Raw genomic sequence first — 20,697 nt, forward strand, 5'->3', positions numbered from 1 at the left:
TGTGGAGAAATGGACTTGAAGAATCCTGGTGTACGTGTGAACTAGACTAGACTTTGTTAAAACCTGCTCACCTTTAGCGGGGTTGAAGACACCGTTGGTTTGAGTGTTGCAGACGTAGCATCGCTTGGACTTGCGGTAATGCTGAAGAGCGCAGCCCTCACAGAAGTAGTGCTTACACCTGGGGAATATTTAAATAGTTAATACTTTGAAAATCTGAAAAGTACAAGAAAAATTAAAGAAAAAAGAGGGACTGTTTTCTCCACAGGGGGCGCCAAAATCAACACAAATTAAATGTTCCTCATAGGAGGTTTGAGCTACAAGACATCCGCACAGTTCAACTAATCTTTTATGCAAAGGAAAGATGAAAAGGAAAGACATTAAAGCAATTTCAGGAAAAACATAATGTGTCCTTTAGATCATAGGCTGAAAATGAATGAAGCTAAATGTCAACATCCATCTATATGCTTCTGGTAGATATTTGAGCATACTTGATCCCTTTCTGAAATTAAAAACAAAACTGAAATCTTGCTGTACTTGTCCACAAACTTGTGTATATCTGGGTGTAGAAAAAAGTGCTCCACAATTCAACTTGAACTTACTTTGTGACGATGGGGCTTTTGAAGGTCTCCCTACAGATGAAGCACTTGAAGGGCAGATCCTCGTCGTCGCTGCTCACCTCGTAGTTCTCATCATCTGAATAATAAAGCACCTCATGTTACTGAAACTTTGATGCATGCACACAAACCAAACCGACATGACACCTCCCTCCTGAACTCACCGTTCGCTCCGTATCGACCCTCCTCCAGCTCCCTCTCAATCTGCCAGCCGTGTTTGTAGTCGGATCTGTCGTGGAGGAACTTGCAGCTGTCTGAAAAGCAGAAGAGAATATTAAAAATGATGCTCAAAGTTTAAAAAGTGTTTAAGTGATTCAGCAGTTGAGGACAGATACACACCTCCAAAACCACAGAAACCAGTCTCCTTATAGTCTTTGCAGATGTCCGGCTGGTAGTCCCACCTCACTGTGGCTCTCAGGTGCTCTGGAGCTCTGATTGGTCCCTTTCTGTTGGTTGAAATAAATGCTTCATTTAAACAATATGTTCTTGTTTTAGCATTCAGGGGGATGATGTCCTGATCTGTCTTTGTCTAGTACTCACCTGACCATGCCGGAGGAGGCGTTGCCCATGGTTGTATCTTTAGGCTTGATGAATTTTTGGTAGTTGTTGATCCCACGGTAGATTTTATCATCCTCCTTCCCGGTCAGCTCCTTGTGAGAAAAGAAAAGGGTTCATCAAGGCAAGTAGGAGACATTTTTACAATAATGTGACCTTCAGAGTGTCATCATGATGTCTCATACATCTTGAACTTTCTGACTCCTCTCAAAGATGGCCTGAGCGTCCTTGTCTCGCTCTGTGTCCAGCTCATAAGTAGCAGTTGCACCCATGTCCTCTGGTCCCTCTGGTTTCTGGAAGAAAGGCAAAGAGTGAGACATGTTTCTGAAGAGTGTGGAGCTTAACAGCAAGAAACGCTGAGTGCAGAAAATCCTACAGCTAATTGATCAGAGAATTGAATAAGATATGTCACTTTTGGAAAAGTTTACCTGGTCATATAACAAGTAACACAAATTTCAACTCATTCAAGAAACAAACCATAAAATTTCTATTAGGTGAGTTAAGTAATACAACATGATTCAATTTTAATGCATATTTACAAACACATAATCTCCCCACTTTCCTAACCCTTCTTTTCATCATTGTTTTAAATATTAATCCCTCTGATTCATCTTTTTTGTTCTGTATGTAGATATTCTGTTTTTGTACATTGATACTTTGTCTTTGTGTTGATTATTTTCTATGGAGGGCCACTCGACAAGCCTGTTAGGGTTCTTTTGGCTCCTCCTGCACATAACATGTTAGTGGTTAATTTTATTATTGAATTTTATCTGTTATATATTGGCTTGTGTTATTGAACATGCAATGTCTGTACTTTGATATGTGCAATAAAGCCTTTAAGGCAGGCATGTCCAAAGTACGGCCCGGGGGCCAATCTGTACATTTGCAGTTTCTTTCAAGCGCACAAACAAAACTAAAGTCAATTCAGAAACATCTCAAAAAGCTTCATATGGACTACTTGTCTAAAGCCAAAGCTCTGGGAATTCTTCAAGACGGCAATAAAGAAGATACACAAGAACTCTTAAAGCTGACAGGTTTTCAAATTAAAGTTTTTATCATGATGTGAAAATGTTCTTGATGAACACAAAAGGTCAGAAGACACAAAAGAGGACACAAGACAAGGTCAAAATTATGAAATTGTACAGAAAAGGCAAAATTTGGTGCATCAAAAATGTTCAGAACTCAGCAAAATAATTATTTTGTTCTTAAAATGTCGTCTGCTAGAAGAAGATAACGTTTGCTAATGTTTACATGGCTTGTGGAGAACTGAGGACTTCCCAGTTACTGTTTTATTGAGAAAAAATTTAAAATAATTGTTATCAAATAGAGATTTTATATATAACTTTTAGGATTCCAAAGTCTCAGTAGGAGCCACTGGCCCTGAGGTATTCTGACAACATCATATGTGGCCCTCTTTGAAAAAAGTTTGGACACCCCTGCTTTAAGGTCTGGAAGATACCCTGGACCGAGTGTGCAAATATTAAAATTTTAAAAAATAAATAAGATATGTTAATAATGATGAGCAGTTAAAGGTATTTCCAGCTCACTTAATATGACAGTGATTGTAAAGAAGATGTTTCAACTCACTGCTGACCGGGTGGATTTGTAAGCAACAGTGATTTTCTGGTCTTCTTTCTCAGTTTCACTTTCACTTGAAGACACAGCATCTCTCTCCACCTTCCTTGACTGAAAAGCAACACGATTATGGTCAAGCTTTCCAAATGTTACAAAGTGTTCCTATTGTTATTGTTATATTAAATCAGTGTACCATTTGAATCATGGGGTTGACTCGGATGCCTTTCTTTTCTTTACGAACCACAGAGCTCTGGTCCTCATCATTACTGCCATCTGGAAAAAGAAAGAGTTGAACATTTTAATTCCCAGGTGATCTCTGAGTTCACTTCAAGAACAAGTCCAATTTCCGAGGGAGCTCAAACGCAGCACATGTTAAGGTTTGTCACTGTGCCAACCTTCCTGTTTAATGCACGTACTCTCATCTTCTCCTCTTTCTTACAGAATTTACCTCCTAACAGGTACATTTCATGTCATCACAACAGGTAAGCCTTCATTAAAACACAACCAGGAGCCATTTTCTGAATGCTAATCCGTGTCTGCAGCACCATGACCTCATACTTAGCCGCAGCGTTTCCACAGGAAATGGTTTTCTATCATTAAAAACAACAAATTTAATCACATTTAAAACTATAAATAATACCTTTATCACTGTCACTGGCTTTTCTTTTTCGCCCAGAAAACTTCTTAGTAGATTTTTTGAACAGAAAGGTGCAGGATCCCTTCTTCTGCTCCTCAGCTTCCGCCATCTTGCCTGTTTGAGAATAAAAACAACAGCAGCTGTGACCACAGCGCCCCCTAGTGTCCTGGAGGCGTTTACCTCAAGCTTTGTTTGCTGACTCCTGCTGGTCAAGAGAAATATCACTGCTGCCTGCATTAGGTTTAATGTAAAACCATGTAACTGTCAAAATAAAAATAAATGATGATATATACAATTTAAAAATAATAAATATATAAATGAATTCTGATATCAAAATGTAACCTTACAAAAAAACATACATTACTATGGCTTTAATAAGGCATTACTTGTATTTAGAGGTGTATTGTGTTTATTAAAATATACGGTGGCCCTGAAGTACAAATCACAACAGCAATTCAGAAAAATTTAAACTGTCACTGCACTACCTGCACTGTGTACATAGGCTGTTTTTTTTATAACTGTATTTTATTATATTTTATTGTATTATATATTTAAATTTGATATTTAAGAGCTGGAAGAGATAAACAGCATCTCATTTTTCCTGTATGTCTCATATATATAGTGAAAATTGACAATGAAAACCTTTGAATCTTGTGTTTTCTGATTTGCTGTAGTGTTTTTTTAATTGCTGTAGTGTTTTCTGATTTGCTGTTGTGATTTGCACTTCAGGGCCACCATAAAAATATTATATATAATATAATACACGTAATAAAAAAATATAATTAGAAGAAGTTATGTCTCCTTGTGCAAAAATATATCAAACTATCAATTAATAATAATGAAGAAGATAGAATATAGCTTTAAGAGAGTTCAAAAATGTGTTTGAGATCTTGTTTTGAGATATTTCATATTGAATCATTTTTGCACGACTATACAGAAAAACGTGAAGGCATCCTTTCCATTCAGCGTTGCCAAGTGCATGACACTACTAAAGGAAAACCGGAAATAACAATATAAATAAAAGTGACACTATTAATCTATCACTTATAAAACTGAGTTAGCATTTCTGGTAACATTTGAAAATAAATTCCTTGCCAGTTTTTTTTTTTTTTTTTTAACTCAAATTCTATTCCAGGGGCTCCAAAGACACCAAAATATATATTTGGGATTTTATTTTGAAAGGTGCAACCGGAACTTCTCCATCACATTTTTTTGAGCTTAATGCTGCTCGCCTCTTTCTGCTGTCCTCCTCCTCCTCCTCCAGCAGCAGCAGCATCCTCGGCTCCCCGCGGAGGACAGCGGGTGTTTGTAGGACGCAGGGCACGCGGAGGGAGGGGTCCTGGCCTGGGCACGGATCCCGAAGAGGCCCCGGGGCCGCCGCTGGATGGAGTCGGGCTGCATTCAGACAGCAATGGCTATGGGTCTGACATCCAAAAAGGCGTCTGCTCGGAGCGTCGGAGTGGAGCGCAAAAACCTCATCACGGTCTGCAGGTACTCATCACGACACCCTCCGCCTGGCTGTGTTATCAGCAGATACCTGTCCATGCAAGATAGTCTGTTCATTATTCATAATATGTGACTGCAATAGAAGGTTTTTAATGAACAAGTGCATTTTACCTAAGGTGGAGAATAAAAGAGGAGATTAAATAGATGAAAAATGTGCAAAATGATGCAAAATAATTGTAGAAATACAAGGCATGGAAGGGACGCAGGTTCCTTTCACCTTCACATACCCTTACCATCACACCCATCCATTTAAAACCACAACTCTCTTTTTCTTTCCTGATTGTGTGCACCTTTATTTATACCATATTTCCTTGATGCACCTAAATGTTGCACTCCTTTCAAGATAATAAGGCTGATGTTACATTTTTAGATGCTTCTCAAACCACATCCAGGAAGTCTGTTATTTCTACCAGGCTGAGACAAGCTGGCCTTTCTGATAATGCAGCTTATTATTGATGAGACCAGTGGGTTATTTTTGCCAACCTTAGGATGGAGCTGGGAGAGAAAGTACAACAGCAGGTCTCCTCCTCCATCACAGTCAGTCCGGGTGTCTGTGTGGGACAAGGACATTGGCAGGCAGCAGTGAAAGGACTCCTTCCCCCCCCCCCCCATCATTGTCCCTCAGTCTGCACAGTACAGTGATCGCTGATAGGCTGTGATGTCAAGTCTCCTTTCAAGATAATATGGTTGATGTTACATTTTTAGATGCTTCTCAAACCATATCCAGGAAGTCTGTTATTTCTGCCAGGCTGAGACAAGCTGGCCTTTCTGATAATGCAGCTTATTATTGATGAGACCAGTGGGTTTATTTTTGCAAACCTTAGGATGGAGCTGGGAGAAATTTACAACAGCAGGTCTCCTCCTCCATCACAGTCAGTCCAGGGTGTCTGTGTGTGTGGGACAAGGACATTGGCAGGCAGCAGTGAAAAGACTCCTCCCCCCCATCATTGGCCCTCAGTCTGCACAGTACAGTGAGCGCTGATAGACTGTGATGTCAAAGTCTGACAATGAAATATGACCCTGATACATCGCTTTCTCTTCGCAGGCAGTTTGGTGGAGGTTCAGGGCTGTGAGCTCGAGACTTCAGAATGAGTTCATGCCCAGCCGCTCGTGTAATTGACATCTCTATGAGTCACTTTTTAAACGTTACACAGGCTTCTCTCTCATTTATGTTGTATTAATGTAAGATTTCAGTCCGTGTCTGTGACCTGGTGAAACGAAATAACATCCTCTTGCAAACTTGAATCACACTTTTATATTAAAGACACTCTCATACTTAAACAGATATTTTAATCATTTAAAAAGACCCTTTAGAAGTCAAATATATGAATTCAAATTTCCAATCGTTCTTTTTTCAGTCCTCTGAATTGCTGCATTCAGTAAATCTACTTCCTCATCTTCCTTATTGGAGTTTCATACTCTGTAATTTCACTTGTAAGAGAATTACAGCTTCCCTTGTTTGTTTTATAGCACTCTCCTTATTTATTACAGCATTGCTGGATCTTGAATAATAAATCACCCACAGCTGTAAACCATAATGCAGAAAGCACCATAATCATTCATAGTGTAGCGTGTGCATGCAGTCTGCAAAAGTGACATCATGCACCCACATCCTGCTCTATCCACGGCCTTATTGTGATAATGGTGTTTTAAACTACAAATCAACCCCCCCAAAAAACTACAAGAAATAATGACCAGACTCTCAGGTAAACACACAATCAAGCCTTTTTATTCCAGTACCTCTCTGTCCAAGGTTCTGTCTGCATTTTAGTGACATGTACAGTTTAGCAAAACACACAACATTACACTCAGCATGCTTGCAAAGAAAAAAAAGTACTCACAGGGACTTACAACACGGAGAAAGATTAGCAAGGCCACAAAGAGTCTGCTGTTTTCAGTTTGTAGTGACTGTTCTAAAAACCTGTTTAATCATTTAAGCATTTTAATGACAAACACTCAGGACGAGACATAAAATGAATCTCAAAAAAAGCTCCCTGTCAGCTTTGCTTACTAAACAGTTTCTTTCCATTTCCCAAGAAACAACATGGCACTGATTAGGTTCAGTTGGAGGGCAGCTTCTTCCAGGCGTGGCAGTGTTGTGCTGTCTGATCTGCGTCTCCTCATTCTGGGTGTTTCTTTGATGCCGCTCTGCACGGAGTTGATTCAAGTAGTCAAAGGTTGTTGTGAGTTTGTAGAGTCTCACTGGAGAGAGAGATCCTGAATCAGCAGCAGGCCCTCTGGCTGTGCATTAAAGCAGGAGGTGAATGAGAAACAGAGTCCAGGCCCCCGTTCCTGCTGCTGAGACACACGGCCTGGCTACGGTAGCTAAGCTGACGTTAGTGCTTTATTAGTACACCTGACCAAGCCTTTACTTCCATTTATCACATCTGTGTGTTTATACAGTCTGACCTTTCTTCCCTCACTTTCAAATCATACATGTTTTATGTTTTACATACCATCTGCACACACATAGATTAACAAGTCCTCATGATTCACGTCTTTTTGTGGGACTTAAATAAAGAAGCTTTTTTTCTGGTCAGTTTCAGGGTAAAGAAATATGAGATTTACATGATCCGGCTTCATGTGAGTCACCAGGATCAGGCACAGAAACTTGCAAATGTCTTTTCTACATTTCAGTGGCTTGTTTACAGAATCATACCTGACATAACTTTAATTAGAAACACATGTACAGCAGTAGACATTTGTGTACAATAAAGGAATAAACCTGATCAAATATTTGAACCCGCCCAAAGAACAGTTTTGGTGTCAGGGACTTAATGGTGTTACAAAAATAAAAACAGTTTCATTATTGACTGAAACCAAGAAAGGAAATAATCAAAGAGACTACTGCAGTCAGGTCTAAAGATGCAACAAAGTCAGTCTGAGGAGTTTTTGAGTTCCTCTAATAAACTCATAAAAGTGTAAAATGAATAATATAACAGAAAAAAACTGACTTTAGTTTCATTGTTAGACCTGACAGCATCAGAACATCAGAGGGAACTTTCTGGTAATGGCCTTGGAGAGACTGGTTGATATGTATCATGTCCATAGTGACAGCAGTGTCATCGTGATCTACTGCATCCATGTGCTGTTGCCAATAGCAACAGGTATCATCTTATAATAGCAGGGCTGAGACTTTCTGCAGTCAGTGAGATTTCGCCCGCAACTCCAGTCTGTTTATCTGAGCTCAATGTGACAAAATGTCCAAGATCAATCGTCAAATGGCGTTTTCTCTACAGGCCACCTGCTGCACTGTGACTTCTAAAATAGACTCTTTTGTTGCTGGAGTTTCGTCCGTGACTGGAGGAGCAGTGTTGCTGTGTGGACACGGTGAACCTAAGAAAACATAAATAGATGGGTGAGACACGACATATCTGATCTAAGGTGTTATCTTTCCAGCTGCTGTCTGTAAACAAAAGGGACCGGGGAGTGAAAGGAGGAGGAAGCAGGGATGAGGGGCATCGTGGCTGAAGTGAGGCCTCTCTCCGGGCGTGGCTTTGGAGTAGAGAAGAAAATGTTCTATGCTGTAGTAAACTACATATTTCATGGAGATGCTTCTGCAAGTGGGAGGCTCTTTGTGCTTTTTTTTTGAACAAGAGTGAGGGCTGCCACTTTCCACCTTCCCCTGCTTCATTCTAAACTAATAACATCAACAAATCTTTGCATTGTTCAGTTTCTTTTCTCGATCTCTAAGGCTGCTCTTATTTTCACTAATCCATCAAGTACAGCAGAAGTTTCTGCAAACATCTCTCATCTGCTCTCTCACCAGTGATTTCTCTATGAACCTTCTTCATGTCACCCCTCTGTCAGCTTCAAACATCTGATTTACCCTCTCATTGCTTCTCAGCCCAACATCCTTACTGTCCTTCTTGCCCTCCTATCCCTCAACACCTTCTCTAACCCTGAGACACTTAGCCTGGACGCTTCACAGAGGGGGCCTGTGAGAGACAGAGAGAGATGCACACTGTGCTGCAGTTGCATTGTTACGCCTTTAAGTCAAATTCAACCCAAATGATACATGGCATTCTTTCTCTTGGCTTTTTGTGCTGATCCAGAACAGGACAGAACTTCTCCTTCCGACAGTCCACGGTGACAAATACAGCACTGGCTGGTGTTACACAATGCTGCAGCCAGCGAGGAGTCCGCCTGTGTCATCTGATCCTGCTGCTTATGCCAATACTACAGGGAGAGACAAAAAGAAGAAGAAGAAGAAGAGAGAGGGAAAGGAGTCAGGGAAATGAGTACGGGGAATAGGATAAGGATAAAACTCGAAGCTGAGAAGTGAAGCTAGGTGTGTAGGTAAGGTGTTACTGCAGGTATATGTTGCTCTGATTATCCCAGGTGATGCTGCGGATCAAACATACTCGTGTAAGTACAGTAAAGGGACGAGAGAGGAGAACAAGAGGGCTTTTAAAGAGAGCGCAGAGTGGGCTTGGCAGAGGTCCAGGCTGAGTGAGAGGGGGCACAAAAGAAGCTTGTCAGAAGGACCTGCGGTTGTTTTTCAGTGTCAAAGCGTACCAAGAGCATGTTGCCATTCCACTTCATCCATTTGCATTTGAGGCATGCCAGCAATTCCCTTTCAGATCAAAGGACTCCAACTGCTGTTAAAAACATCTGTCAAGATGTCCCTCTCGAGATTAGGCCACCACTTTATGCTGACAGAGAGGCCTTTTGAAAGACTTCTTTGATTATATATTGGTATAACATCAACAACAAGCGGTTCATCTGTTAATCAGCTGTTCCCAAACTGAGCCCTGGGAACCACCAGGGGCACTTGGTGGTTTTCAAAGGGCTCTTCTGTCTGATTCTTTGATTTCATGCATTGTTTTTGGAATTGGAAGTTTGCGCAGAGAGTTAATGCATGACTCGTTTTAACCACATGCTTCACTTCCCACATTTATAGATACATTTCAGGTAGAACATTTCAATTTCTTCAAAGTCATTTCAAACAAAACATTATTCCTTATGTTACTCCTGCAGACAAATCATGTCAAAGGCAAACCTGTGAGTGAAAGTGGAACAATAGTTTCCTACAAAGTATTTCAGCCGACTAACAAACTGGCATCGTCTGCAGACAGATTACTTTATTGGGTCATGCTGGAGTTTAGCTCATTCTCACCCAAACTTCCCCTAACATGCTTGAGCTCCATTAAACCTTTGAACCTGATTGACCCACATGGTCCTTGCTGATTATATTATAAGACAGATTTAAGACACCACTGACCTGTTTTCTTGGTTAATCCGGCATGAAAACAAACAAGTCAAAGGTCCAAAAGCAAATTTAATCCAGTTTTGGCCCTCAGCCGGAGTGGACCCCGTGGAGATGCAGTAGTGATGTCCATATGTTCCCTGTCATGGTGCCGTTTTCTTGTGACATTTTTTACCAGTCCCCCCACCCCTCGATGAGGTCCCCTCTCATCTAAAGCGTCTTGCGTTTGGGGAAAAAGGCTTTCCGAAAAGAGGTGGTGGTAGATCCTCTGCTGAAGGAGGCACCACCCAGGGAGATCTTGGTCTTCCCGCTGGTTATGGTGGAGGAGCCCAGAGATGTTGTGCTCCTGCCCCTGGAGATGGAGGAGTTCCCCATGGCCAGCTTGCTCTTTCCCCTCTTTATGGTGGTGTTGCCCAGGGTTAAGGCCGTCTTCCCCTCGCTGAAGCTGGTGTTGCCCATTGGGGAGAAGCTCTTCTTCCTGACCCAGATTCGACGGCAAGGTTTCGGCACTCACTTGGCGAAAAGCATCACACACTCATGCAGCACACCCTGCTCAGCCCCACGGGGGATAATAGTAACATCAGCTACGATCCAGAGCAGAACAGAATGCTAAGCGTGGATAGCACGACCCCCGTGTCACATAATGCCTTCGTTGAGCTGATCGACGTGGGCTCTGGAAGGCCACATACCACCCATGTGTCCCCGTGAATAGACAGAGGCAGCCGTAGGTGGCCACAGCCTATCTGGGCGGAACGGGACAGTGGAGCGATTGTACCATCGCAACGACGACACCGGACGGTTGAAGGACACATTGTTGCACAGGGGGCTATCTGCGGTGACATCACTTTCTTCTGGGCCATTGTTCCCTATAGCCTCTGATTGTAAGACATGGCCTATGTGAATGACTGTATACACCATATGTGCAATGAGTCGCTTAGTGTTAGGTTTGATAAAAGAAAGGACAAATGTGTCCATGTTCTCCACATGTAGCTTTGATTGCACATTTCCCTTTAATTGTGATATCCTTCCATTTGAAATACATGGGTGTGGTTCCCTCAGTTGGTGCTGAATGCCCATATCTGTGTTTGCATGTTAATTATTACCACTTAGAATATCCCAAAACCCAGATCTATTTACAAACCAATCAAGCCAAGCATAGTTTAGACATGTTACTTTTATAAGCATGTTACATCAACCAGACTCAAGTCTTCTGGTTCAAAAGTGTGTTTCCTGGTGGACAACAGGGCAGTGGAGTTATTTGAATGCATGCAGGCTTTACAATCTCATCAACACAAACAGAAAATACCACATTTATACCGAAGATGTAGACATGTTGATGGCTGGACATGCGCAATACACAGGACAATGGTGCTGATGAAAAACACACGGTCTCTTGTCTCTGCATAAATATCTCACATGGTTGTTTCACAGTTTCCCTCCCTGCCACGTCGACACACCATAAAGCATCGTCTCGTCACTGTCACTTTGCATAACACCCTCTGCTTCAGGAGATCTCGCTCTTGATTGAAAACCCATCACATCTACAGTTAGCCCCTCTCACTTGGGAATCCACCTTGTGCAAAAAGGTGACGCCACATTGACCTGTTATTCCTGAAACACATTAATCACAAACATAGCAGCTTTTTAAACTAGAACTACTGACCTGCTAAAACTGACCAGATACAAATATCCTTGGGTTTTTAAGTGTGTGCAGGAATCATGTATGAAAATTCCAGTAGATGTTGCTGTGCGTTTCTGTGCCCCTGATGAGGGTAGTTTTGTACACGGACACAGACTTGGTCCCATGGGTAAAGGTCAGGGTGGTGAGAGAGCTTGTGGTCTCCCCTCGTGTAACAGAGGTTGTGCCCACTGCTAAGCTGGTGTTGCCCAAAGTTATGGTTGTTCTGCTCCAGGAGATCGAGGATTTGCCCCAGGAGATGGCGTACTTAGTCCTCAGGATCGAAACCCTGCCTTTGGTGAAGGAGGTCTTGCTTGACGAGAATGTGGTTTTCCACTCATTGTTAGAGTCTTTTTTGGACTGCTGGGCTGCCTTGGGTGTCTTAGCCCTGGCTTCAGGGGTCCTTTCCATCTAGGTGGTCCTGCGTTTGGACATCAAGGCTTTCCCAAAGGAGGTTGTCGTAGTTCCCCGGCTGAAGCTGGCCCGTCCCAGAGCCACAGTCGTCTTTTGCCTTTGGATGGTGGAATCTCCCATGGAGGTGGTGGTCACTCCCCTGAAGATGGAGGAGTTGCCTAAGGCGACGGTAGTCTTTCCCCTGGCTATGGAGGTGCTTCCAACTGCCAGGGCAGTCTTGCCCTCTGTAATGCTCGTGTTGCCCATCGAAACAATGGCAGTCAGCCCGAGCCCGTGCCTGGATGCCCAGCTCCTTTCATGCAAGCTGCATAGCTGCCTGTAGTGCAGCAGGGTGATCGTGTCAGGTCAAAAACCAAGCTGAAGCAGCACCAGCGGCTTCCCTAAATAGATCAGACCACTTTGTATAGATGAGGGGGAGGGAATTATTTGATCATCCTTTGATGAGAGAGCCGAGACCCAAAGGGACCTGGACACATAGCATGCACAAAGGCTCGGAGAGACAGGGGGTTAATTGTATTGTTTTCAGGATAACACTGCCAAAGCACTGAAGGGGTACATTGTGCAGTACACAAGACAATTGGGGTGACCTCAGTGTGATGAGATGGCGTGGTTCCCAAAAAAGAAAGCACTCTCCTCCCTGCTATTGTTGAAGGTTTCAAATACAGTACTACATTTGTCCGAATGGGTACAGTACACAGTTGCATTTGATCGGCTTCTGCAGCACACAGCCCAGTGAAAGTAAAAACCCCTCACTTATGCAAAGTAGACGTTTTCTTCAAGGCTGTGTGTTTTTCTTGTTGTTTGAATTCTTCTGTCTCTGTGCTCTTCTCTTTCAGATTCTCTGTAAAGACTCTCCTCGAAAAGTACACAACAGAGCCCATAGATGACTCATCCGAGGAGTTCATTAACTTTGCTGCCATTTTAGAGCACATCCTAAGCCACCGCTTCAAAGGTAACACTGCAGGTAACATACGGTGAATACGACGAATACGTTTGTGTGACTTTGAATTTTCTGCAGGAAAATGTAGATATGCAAGAAGTAAGAAATGAATACAAATCCCTGTGTTGTTTATACTGTCAACACAACAGATTAAAATCAAAGAACTGTCAGCTGCACTGTTGTTTGATGAATCTGTGAGCTCCCTTCAGAGCAGAAGTGACTCATTGCTGTGTGTTGATCTTGGACCAGGTTCAGGGAGTTGGTTCAGCTCAGATGGACAGCGCAGTTTTTGGGAATACATCCGGCTGGCATGCAGCAAAGTGCAGAACAACTGCATTGCAAGCATCGAAAACATAGAGAACATCAGCACATCAGGAGCCAAGGTAAGGATATCGTTGTGCTGAAATGTGTGCGTGACTGAGTGTGTGTTTGTGTGGGACACTGAGAGCCAGTGCAGCAAAGAGGGCCCTCTGTTCCTACTCACTTTCTACGTTGTGTTGCAGGGGCGGGCATGGATTCGAGTAGCCCTGATGGAGAAACGTCTCTCCGAATATGTGTCCACTGCTCTGAGGGACACAAGAACAACCAGGTCAGACAAACACTTAAAGGAACAGTCCGCAAATATCACCCATTATCACATATTCAACATCTTTTGTTTATTTTGAGCTGATAAGATGGAGCCGTTAGACAACACCGTATATCCTGCAGAGATCTGACTTCATTAATTACATTACTGTGATACACATTGCAGACATTTCTTGCTAATTCAATGCAGGACAGCATGACACCAATTTGTAATGCATATTTAATAAGGTCTGACAGCTGGGGAGACGAATCCACCTCTTCGTGCTCATTACATTTAAGCCTTTTGCATCTCAGGTATGTAAGACTGCAGGCTCTGCACTCTTTTATTGAAGTGCAAAAATGTGTCATAATAGATCGTCTTTTAGCATTGCCCATGAGAAGCACATAATTATCATTAACTGCATCAGCTGGGGAAAAGATCTGTGCAGTGCAACCCTAATTCTAAGAGACAACGGCTGCAGGGATGCTACACTGTCATGGCGTCTGATGATCCTGTTCACTGCTTTTATTCTGGTTAAAGTTCAAGCAAAAGTTAAATATCACTGTCTGTACAAACAGAACAAAGTGCAGAGTTTTATTTAGAATATCCAAGGTACTGTAGAATCTGTTGTGAACTAGATAAATGTGGAATTGTTGTAATATCAGCGTCACATTTCAGAAATACAGTACATGATACAATGCAACACAATATGATACAATGTACTGTAATACAACACAAAACACTGCAGTAGGGTATGATACATTACGATACATGTTATGATACAATATGCTACATTACAAAACAATGCCATACTTTTTAATATATGAAATGATACAACAGGATACGTTACATTATGCTACTATATGATACAATACAATGTGTAACAATAGAATGCCACACGTTACAACATGTTATGAGACAATATGAATATTTTCTGACTTTTAGAACCTCCTGATTGATTCTGTCGACATAAAATGAATTACAAAGAATAACAAATTGGGAATATCATCATCATATCAACATTTATCTGTTCATGAGCAGCAGCTGAATTAAGATAAATACACTAATATAATATGATATGATATTAATGACTTGTATGAGAAATCCTCACCACCTCTCTACCTGACAGGAGGTTCTATGACGATGGAGCCATCATGCTGAGAGAGGAGGCCACTGTGCTGACTGGCATGCTGATTGGCCTGAGTGCCATCGACTTCAGGTAAAAACATGCTGCACTCTCACAGTAAACTCTGACATGCAGGCTGTTTTAGTTTATACACACTACCAGTCAAAAGTTTGGAAACACCTTCTCATTCAAGGGTTTGTATTTATGTTAATTATTGTAAACACTGTAGATTAATACTGAAGACATCAAAGCTATGAAAGAACATATATGGAATTATTTAATGAACTAAAAAGTGTTAAACAAACCAGAATCTGTTTTATATTTTAGATTCTGTAAAGTAGCCCCCTTTTTCCTTCATGACAGCTTTGCACACTCTTGGTATTCTCTTAGTCCGCTTCATGAAGTGGTCTCCTGGAATGGTTTCTAATTAACATGAGCCTTGTCAAGAGTTCATTTGTAGAATGACTTGCCTTCTTAATGTGTTTGAGACCATCAGTTGTGTTGTTCAGAGGTAGGGTTAGCACACAATGGATAGCCCTATTTGACTACTGTTGTAATCCAGATTATGGCAAAACCAGATTATTTCATAGTTTGATGTCTTCAGTATTAATCTACAATGTTGAAAATAATTAAAATAAATAAAAACCATTGAATGAGAAGGTGTGTCCAAACTTTTGACTGGTAGTGTATTTGTATACCAATACAGTCAAGCTTATTCACTTGTCACTACCTTAAGTTAGGCTCCGTAAGCCTTTCTGGACTGTTACTTTGTGTTCAGGTTCAACATCTAGGAATATCAAAAATCAAGTTGCATGATGAATTTGAGCATGTTCCATTTAAACCAGACTAACAACCACATTTAAGGTTCAATTCCATGTTAAGTAGCTACTTTACTTTCCTTTAAATGTTTAATGAGTCCTTGTTTCTCTGCAGCTTTTGCCTGAAGGGGGAGACTCTGGATGGGAAATCCCCGGCTGTGGTTGACTACACACCCTACCTGAAGTTCACTCAGAGGTCAGGTCACCCCAGCTCCTCCTTTCAGCATCATATTTCTGTATGCAAACATCTCTGACACACTTCCTCCTCTCTGCCCTGTAGCTATGACTACCTGAGCGATGAGGACGACCGCCACAGTGTGGACAGCAGCAACAGCGAGGAGAGCGTCCCAGAGCATCCCTACATCCCCCTGGTGACCGACGAGGAGAGCTGGAGCAACAAGTGTCGCAAGATGGAGCAGAGGTTTAAGATCGTCTACGCCCAGAAGGTGATTCAGGAACGCAAAGACCGGATTAATAATGTTTTCACCCTCTCTGATTTTAAACCCCTTCCTTACGTCACTGTTTCAGGGTTATCTGGAGGAGCTTGTGCGCCTGCGAGAGTCTCAGCTGAAGAACGTTGAGACGGAGAATAAGTGTCTGAGATCCAAGGTGGAGGAGCTGACGGTCCAGAGCCTGCAGGAGAAGAAGGACCTGGAATCCATTGTGCTGGAGCTGCAAGCACAACTGTGAGGACACACAAGAACACACAAAAACCTAAGATTAAAAACAACAAATTCTTTTGTAGTACCACCTTTAATATTGAAGTTAATGTGCACTGTGTGCTTCATGCAGCTCTGCCCTCATGCCCTGTGATTCCTCACATCTGGCTAAAGATTTCTCCATCCCGTCGGTCAACGAATGGACCACCATCACAAACAACCAGGGTGACGTCAAGCTTTTCCGCAGGTAACCTGACTCTTCTTCAGCAGCGAGCAGATAAAAGTGCATGCTTATAGTTTTATAGCTTGCTTCAGTTATGTTTGCTGTCATCTAGGAGGAGTTTTCACAGTTTGGAGCAGCTCGGGGAAGTCACTCTGAACTCTGACTGCCAGAGGATTGATGGAAGACAGAACGGAGATGCTGTTTGGACGGCACCAGGTAAGAATGGCCGTGTTGACCCCAGTGCAGGAAAAATGTTGAACCACCACAACAATCCTGCTTGAGTAGGAATATTTTACTCTCATTCCTCTGCTGCATAACATCCATTCAGAGGCAGCCACCCATGCACATGTACATACATACTCGTACAAAGACAGGCTTGAAGCCTGTTTATGGTGTTCCATGTGGGCAGCTGAAACTATGCATGCTCAGCAGCTTGGATTCACTGTTCTTTCTCTCTGTCCCCACAGGAAAAGAAGACACTCCATCCATGCTGGGTCTGTGTGGCTCTCTGGCTTCCTTACCGAGCTCCAAGTCCCTGGCCAGCCTCAAGTCCAGCGAGTGTTTGGTCAGCATCAGCACCGAACCCAGTCCTGCACTCTCTCCCAGCTAGGAGCTCCAGACCAACAACAGCTACAGAGATTGAACCCCCCAGCCTGTCTGCCTGGTGATGCTGCGTTGACCATGTCATGACCTTGTTCCCACAATCCACCTTGACCCTCAATAAGCTCTGTTAGGAAGGAAGACCGATCTCATGAGAGGGGAGTCTGTGTTTCATTTCTCTTCTCCTCGCCTTATCTGCTCAAACTCTCCCATAACCACTTTGTACTTTCAGTGAATCACTCCATCCAAAATGCAACACCTATCTTTTCCAAAGCATCCTTTCTTTCCTTAAATTATATTCCCACCCTGCTCCTTATTTGAATATCAGTATCCTTCCAGGATGTGTGTTGAAGTGTTTTTATTTTATTTTACTGTCAGAATGAAACCTGAACATCTCTCCGCCTGTGAGAGATGTGATGATGATTTAAAGAGATACAGATAATCCATGTGAAGTAGAGAAAGGTGTCCATAGACTGTAACAGACCTGTTTCTGGAGCCTGCTATCCTTAAAGCTGCATATCACTCCTGCTCGAGTAATCAAACGTGGTTTCAGTATGTTTCAATCTTTGCAGCCATTTATTGATTATATCAAATCTTCGGCTATTACACATGTTTATTTTATCAGATTGAATCCGGTATGTTCTCTTTACTTGTTTATTTGGTATTTTTTGTTTATTGTGTGTTGCAATAAACTGCCTTTTTCCATTATATGTGTCTGTTTGATGTGTTTGGTGGGTCTATTTTTTGATCACCCATAAAATGACATCCACAGGGTTTCTCTTGTACATTAGTAAGAGCTGTGGGTCCATGCAAAACAAGGGGAGTTAAATATCTTCTTTGATTCATATAAAACTGTCCAAATGTGCAATGTGTTTGTTCATAAGAGAATAAAAACAAAGGTCATAGAGGTCATGAAAAAAGGGAGGTTACAGTAGATGTTGGATGTGCTGCTCTGGCTCCATCTTGTGGTTGCTGTTCCAGGTATGCCCAGATACATCTTTCCTATAGAGCCTGTGCGATGTTTTCTTGTGGTTATGAAATAGACTGAAATTAACAGTAATGCCTTTTACCTTCAAAACAAAACACAACAAGAATGACAATTTAAATGGCGTGTGATTTTTAAAGCCTGCTGCAAGAGAGGTAAGTGTCAGCAGGTGATAATCAGAATCAGAATCATCTTTATTGGCAAGGTATGCTTGAACACACAAGGAATTTGACTTTGGTAAACTGTGCTCTCTTTGTACAAGGCATAAGAATAAGACATACAAATAAAAATAAAAATATAATAACAATAACATCAGCTATAAATACAAAATAACAACAAATAGACATGACTAATATGCACAGACTAAAATAATATGATAAACAGCCTTTATTACTTTTGCATGACAAGTATTCACAGGGATTTACATTTGACTACATAAAGATAACAGGATGTGATTTATTTGTCAGAAACATACCTACTCCTGTGGAAAGCAAGATCAGCAAAGGGATGAGATGCATCAGTTTGTCCACAGGGGGCGCCAGAGAGCGACACGAATGGAAAGTTCCTCACTGGAGCTTTAAAATAGAATCGTGTTGGAGTAAGTGGTCGTGGAAGAATGATTCCCCTGCATGTAATGAGTTTATTTTCACTATTTCATCATCCACATAACACTTCCTTCTAAGAGGCACTGGTGCTGTATCAGCATTCATAATGTCCTCTTCAATATGATGTCAATAAATGAATCCATCATGTGACGCTGCGTCAGGAGCAGCTGGGCAGAGAGAGATGTTTCCCTCAGGACCAGAGGGAGGAGGACAGTACTGCAAGGTAACTGGATTTCAAATCTAGTGTAGTTATGAATGATAAAGCTTCCTGCGCATGTTCTCTTAAATATACACCTACTCTCTCTCTCTCTCTCTCTCTCTCTCTCTCTCTCTCGTTATACAAACAAACACACAAATGGAGCTTCAAACAGAAGGCTAAAATAAATATTGGCACACCTGGAATACTGTCATCTTCAGGGGGTATAGCTCAGTGGTAGAGCATTTGACTGCAGATCAAGAGGTCCCCGGTTCAAATCCGGGTGCCCCCTCATTTCCTTATCTATTCACGAGTATTATCCTGAAACTGACCTGTTTAGATCTCCCAGCTTCACGGGAAGGATATAATATATCCAGAGAGGACTCTTGGACATTTTAAAGTGCGTCATTTGATCTCCCTGTTGCTAAATCCATTCATTCCCTCAGTGTCTTGGGAACACACCATACTTGTCCTCTCTGTTAGCTGACCACTGAGGAAACACTCCTTCAAGCTTTTGGTGAAAAATCAGCATTACAATAAAACCTGAGCCTTTAAGAGGACAATAGAGGAAACCATTAGGAGGGTGAATGAGGAAATGTTGGACCGTGACCAAGATATTTGGCTCTACAAACTCTAAACCAGGTCCTTATTTCAATCTTTTCTTATGCTTAGTTATTAAGTAAGAGTTTTATGTATCAAACTATTTCACTGCTGGACATTCAGTGGTTGCAATCCTCCAGGAAATGTAATAGAAGAGAGGAAAGGTTTTCATTTCTGATGTCATATTGCATCATTATTGTTTACTACAACTGATCATGGTATTATTATATAGTCCTTTTTTCTATTCTCTTTATATTCATACAGTCATATTATATACCCATATTTATTTATTATATTGAATACAATCTGTCATAAACACACCATGTCAACCTGTCACTACCAAATAATTATTTTATACAGCCTGTAATTACTACCATTTACACCATTTGTAAAAAACAAAATTATGCCTTAAATTTGTATTTTATCGTTATTAATCTCAGGGTTCCCACTCTTTTCCAGAGATCATTTTCCAGGACATTTCCAGGACATTTTCAGTGATGATCAAGCTGGTATGACAGTCTAAATGTAGTTCCTAATTTAGTTCCTAAATAGTCTTATATGTTCCTCTCAGTGGAAGTCTACATTGAAAGACATGCAGTCTATGGCTATCTATGAAATCATCTCTTACATGCTTAAAAATGATGACAAATTAATTATAGAATAATACAACCACAGATGTACAGCACTTTATTAGTGCAACCAAGCAACAATGACGGGCAACTCTCATCTCAGCTTTCTCTTTTCTCAAAAATTATAAAATTAGCTAAGTAACAAACAACAGAGCCAGCAAAGGAATCAGGAAGCTGCCTTACTGAAATAAATAAATAATAACAAAAATAATAATCAGAGGATCAGTGCATTAATGACCTAAATAGAACTGAATGACAAAAATGGCCACAAATGTTGAATGGGGATGTGTTTTTTTAACCTTGTCAGGTCACATGCAGTCATGTTGGAATCATTTTCCAGGACAATTTACTTTTCCTCCCATTTTCCAGGACTGGAAAACTGGTCAACTATTTTCCATGTTTTCCAGGACGCGTGGGAACCCTGAATCTATTTTCATTTTTACTTATTTAAACTTATTCTTGATTGTACTTATGTCTTGGTTGCTGCAACAACCAAATTTCCCCCCAGGGATCAATAAAGTAATATCTATCTATCTATCTAAGACAAGAGGCGCTAAAATAAT

General features: G+C 41.5%; 3 protein-coding genes and 1 non-coding gene across 9 annotated transcripts in view; 2 read left to right on the top strand and 2 right to left on the bottom strand.

The window, feature by feature from the left end:
- The window catches only part of rnf113a (ring finger protein 113A), a 3,977-nt gene extending 434 nt beyond the window's left edge, over positions 1-3,543 (bottom strand). Inside the window, exons 1-9 of the mRNA XM_034711369.1 lie at positions 3,385-3,543; positions 2,938-3,017; positions 2,757-2,855; positions 1,355-1,462; positions 1,155-1,264; positions 954-1,060; positions 779-868; positions 600-693; positions 72-178 (exon numbers count right to left, since the gene is read on the bottom strand). Of these exons, the coding sequence (XP_034567260.1) occupies positions 72-178; positions 600-693; positions 779-868; positions 954-1,060; positions 1,155-1,264; positions 1,355-1,462; positions 2,757-2,855; positions 2,938-3,017; positions 3,385-3,490 (901 nt within the window). The 5' untranslated portion in view covers positions 3,491-3,543. The remainder of the gene's footprint in view (positions 1-71; positions 179-599; positions 694-778; positions 869-953; positions 1,061-1,154; positions 1,265-1,354; positions 1,463-2,756; positions 2,856-2,937; positions 3,018-3,384) is intronic.
- Positions 3,103-17,827, top strand: rundc3aa (RUN domain containing 3Aa). Of its 6 annotated transcripts, none has more exons than XM_034711362.1 (12): positions 3,103-3,226; positions 4,646-4,872; positions 13,025-13,140; positions 13,378-13,511; positions 13,632-13,717; positions 14,823-14,912; positions 15,753-15,833; positions 15,918-16,083; positions 16,166-16,323; positions 16,430-16,543; positions 16,632-16,735; positions 16,987-17,827. In XM_034711362.1, exons 2-12 carry the CDS (start codon positions 4,766-4,768, stop codon positions 17,127-17,129), a joined length of 1,299 nt encoding a protein of 432 aa, XP_034567253.1. In that variant the 5' UTR covers positions 3,103-3,226; positions 4,646-4,765; the 3' UTR covers positions 17,130-17,827. The 6 variants fall into 6 exon arrangements, with proteins under 6 accessions (XP_034567253.1, XP_034567249.1, XP_034567252.1 ...); XM_034711358.1 differs by having other exon boundaries at positions 3,115-3,226; positions 13,025-13,152; XM_034711361.1 differs by having other exon boundaries at positions 3,115-3,226; positions 13,025-13,152; positions 16,635-16,735.
- On the bottom strand, positions 10,116-10,689 carry zwi (zwilling). The gene has a single exon (XM_034711370.1). The coding sequence runs from the start codon at positions 10,553-10,555 to the stop codon at positions 10,307-10,309; it is 249 nt and encodes an 82-aa protein (XP_034567261.1). The 5' UTR covers positions 10,556-10,689; the 3' UTR covers positions 10,116-10,306.
- Positions 17,828-19,125: 1,298 nt separating the features above from the next.
- trnac-gca lies at positions 19,126-19,197 on the top strand. The gene has a single exon. It is a non-coding gene; the product is annotated as a tRNA-Cys (tRNA).
- Positions 19,198-20,697: the final 1,500 nt, after the last annotated feature.

Source organism: Notolabrus celidotus, chromosome 20, assembly GCF_009762535.1.
Source record: "Notolabrus celidotus isolate fNotCel1 chromosome 20, fNotCel1.pri, whole genome shotgun sequence".
NCBI lineage: Eukaryota > Metazoa > Chordata > Actinopteri > Labriformes > Labridae > Notolabrus > Notolabrus celidotus.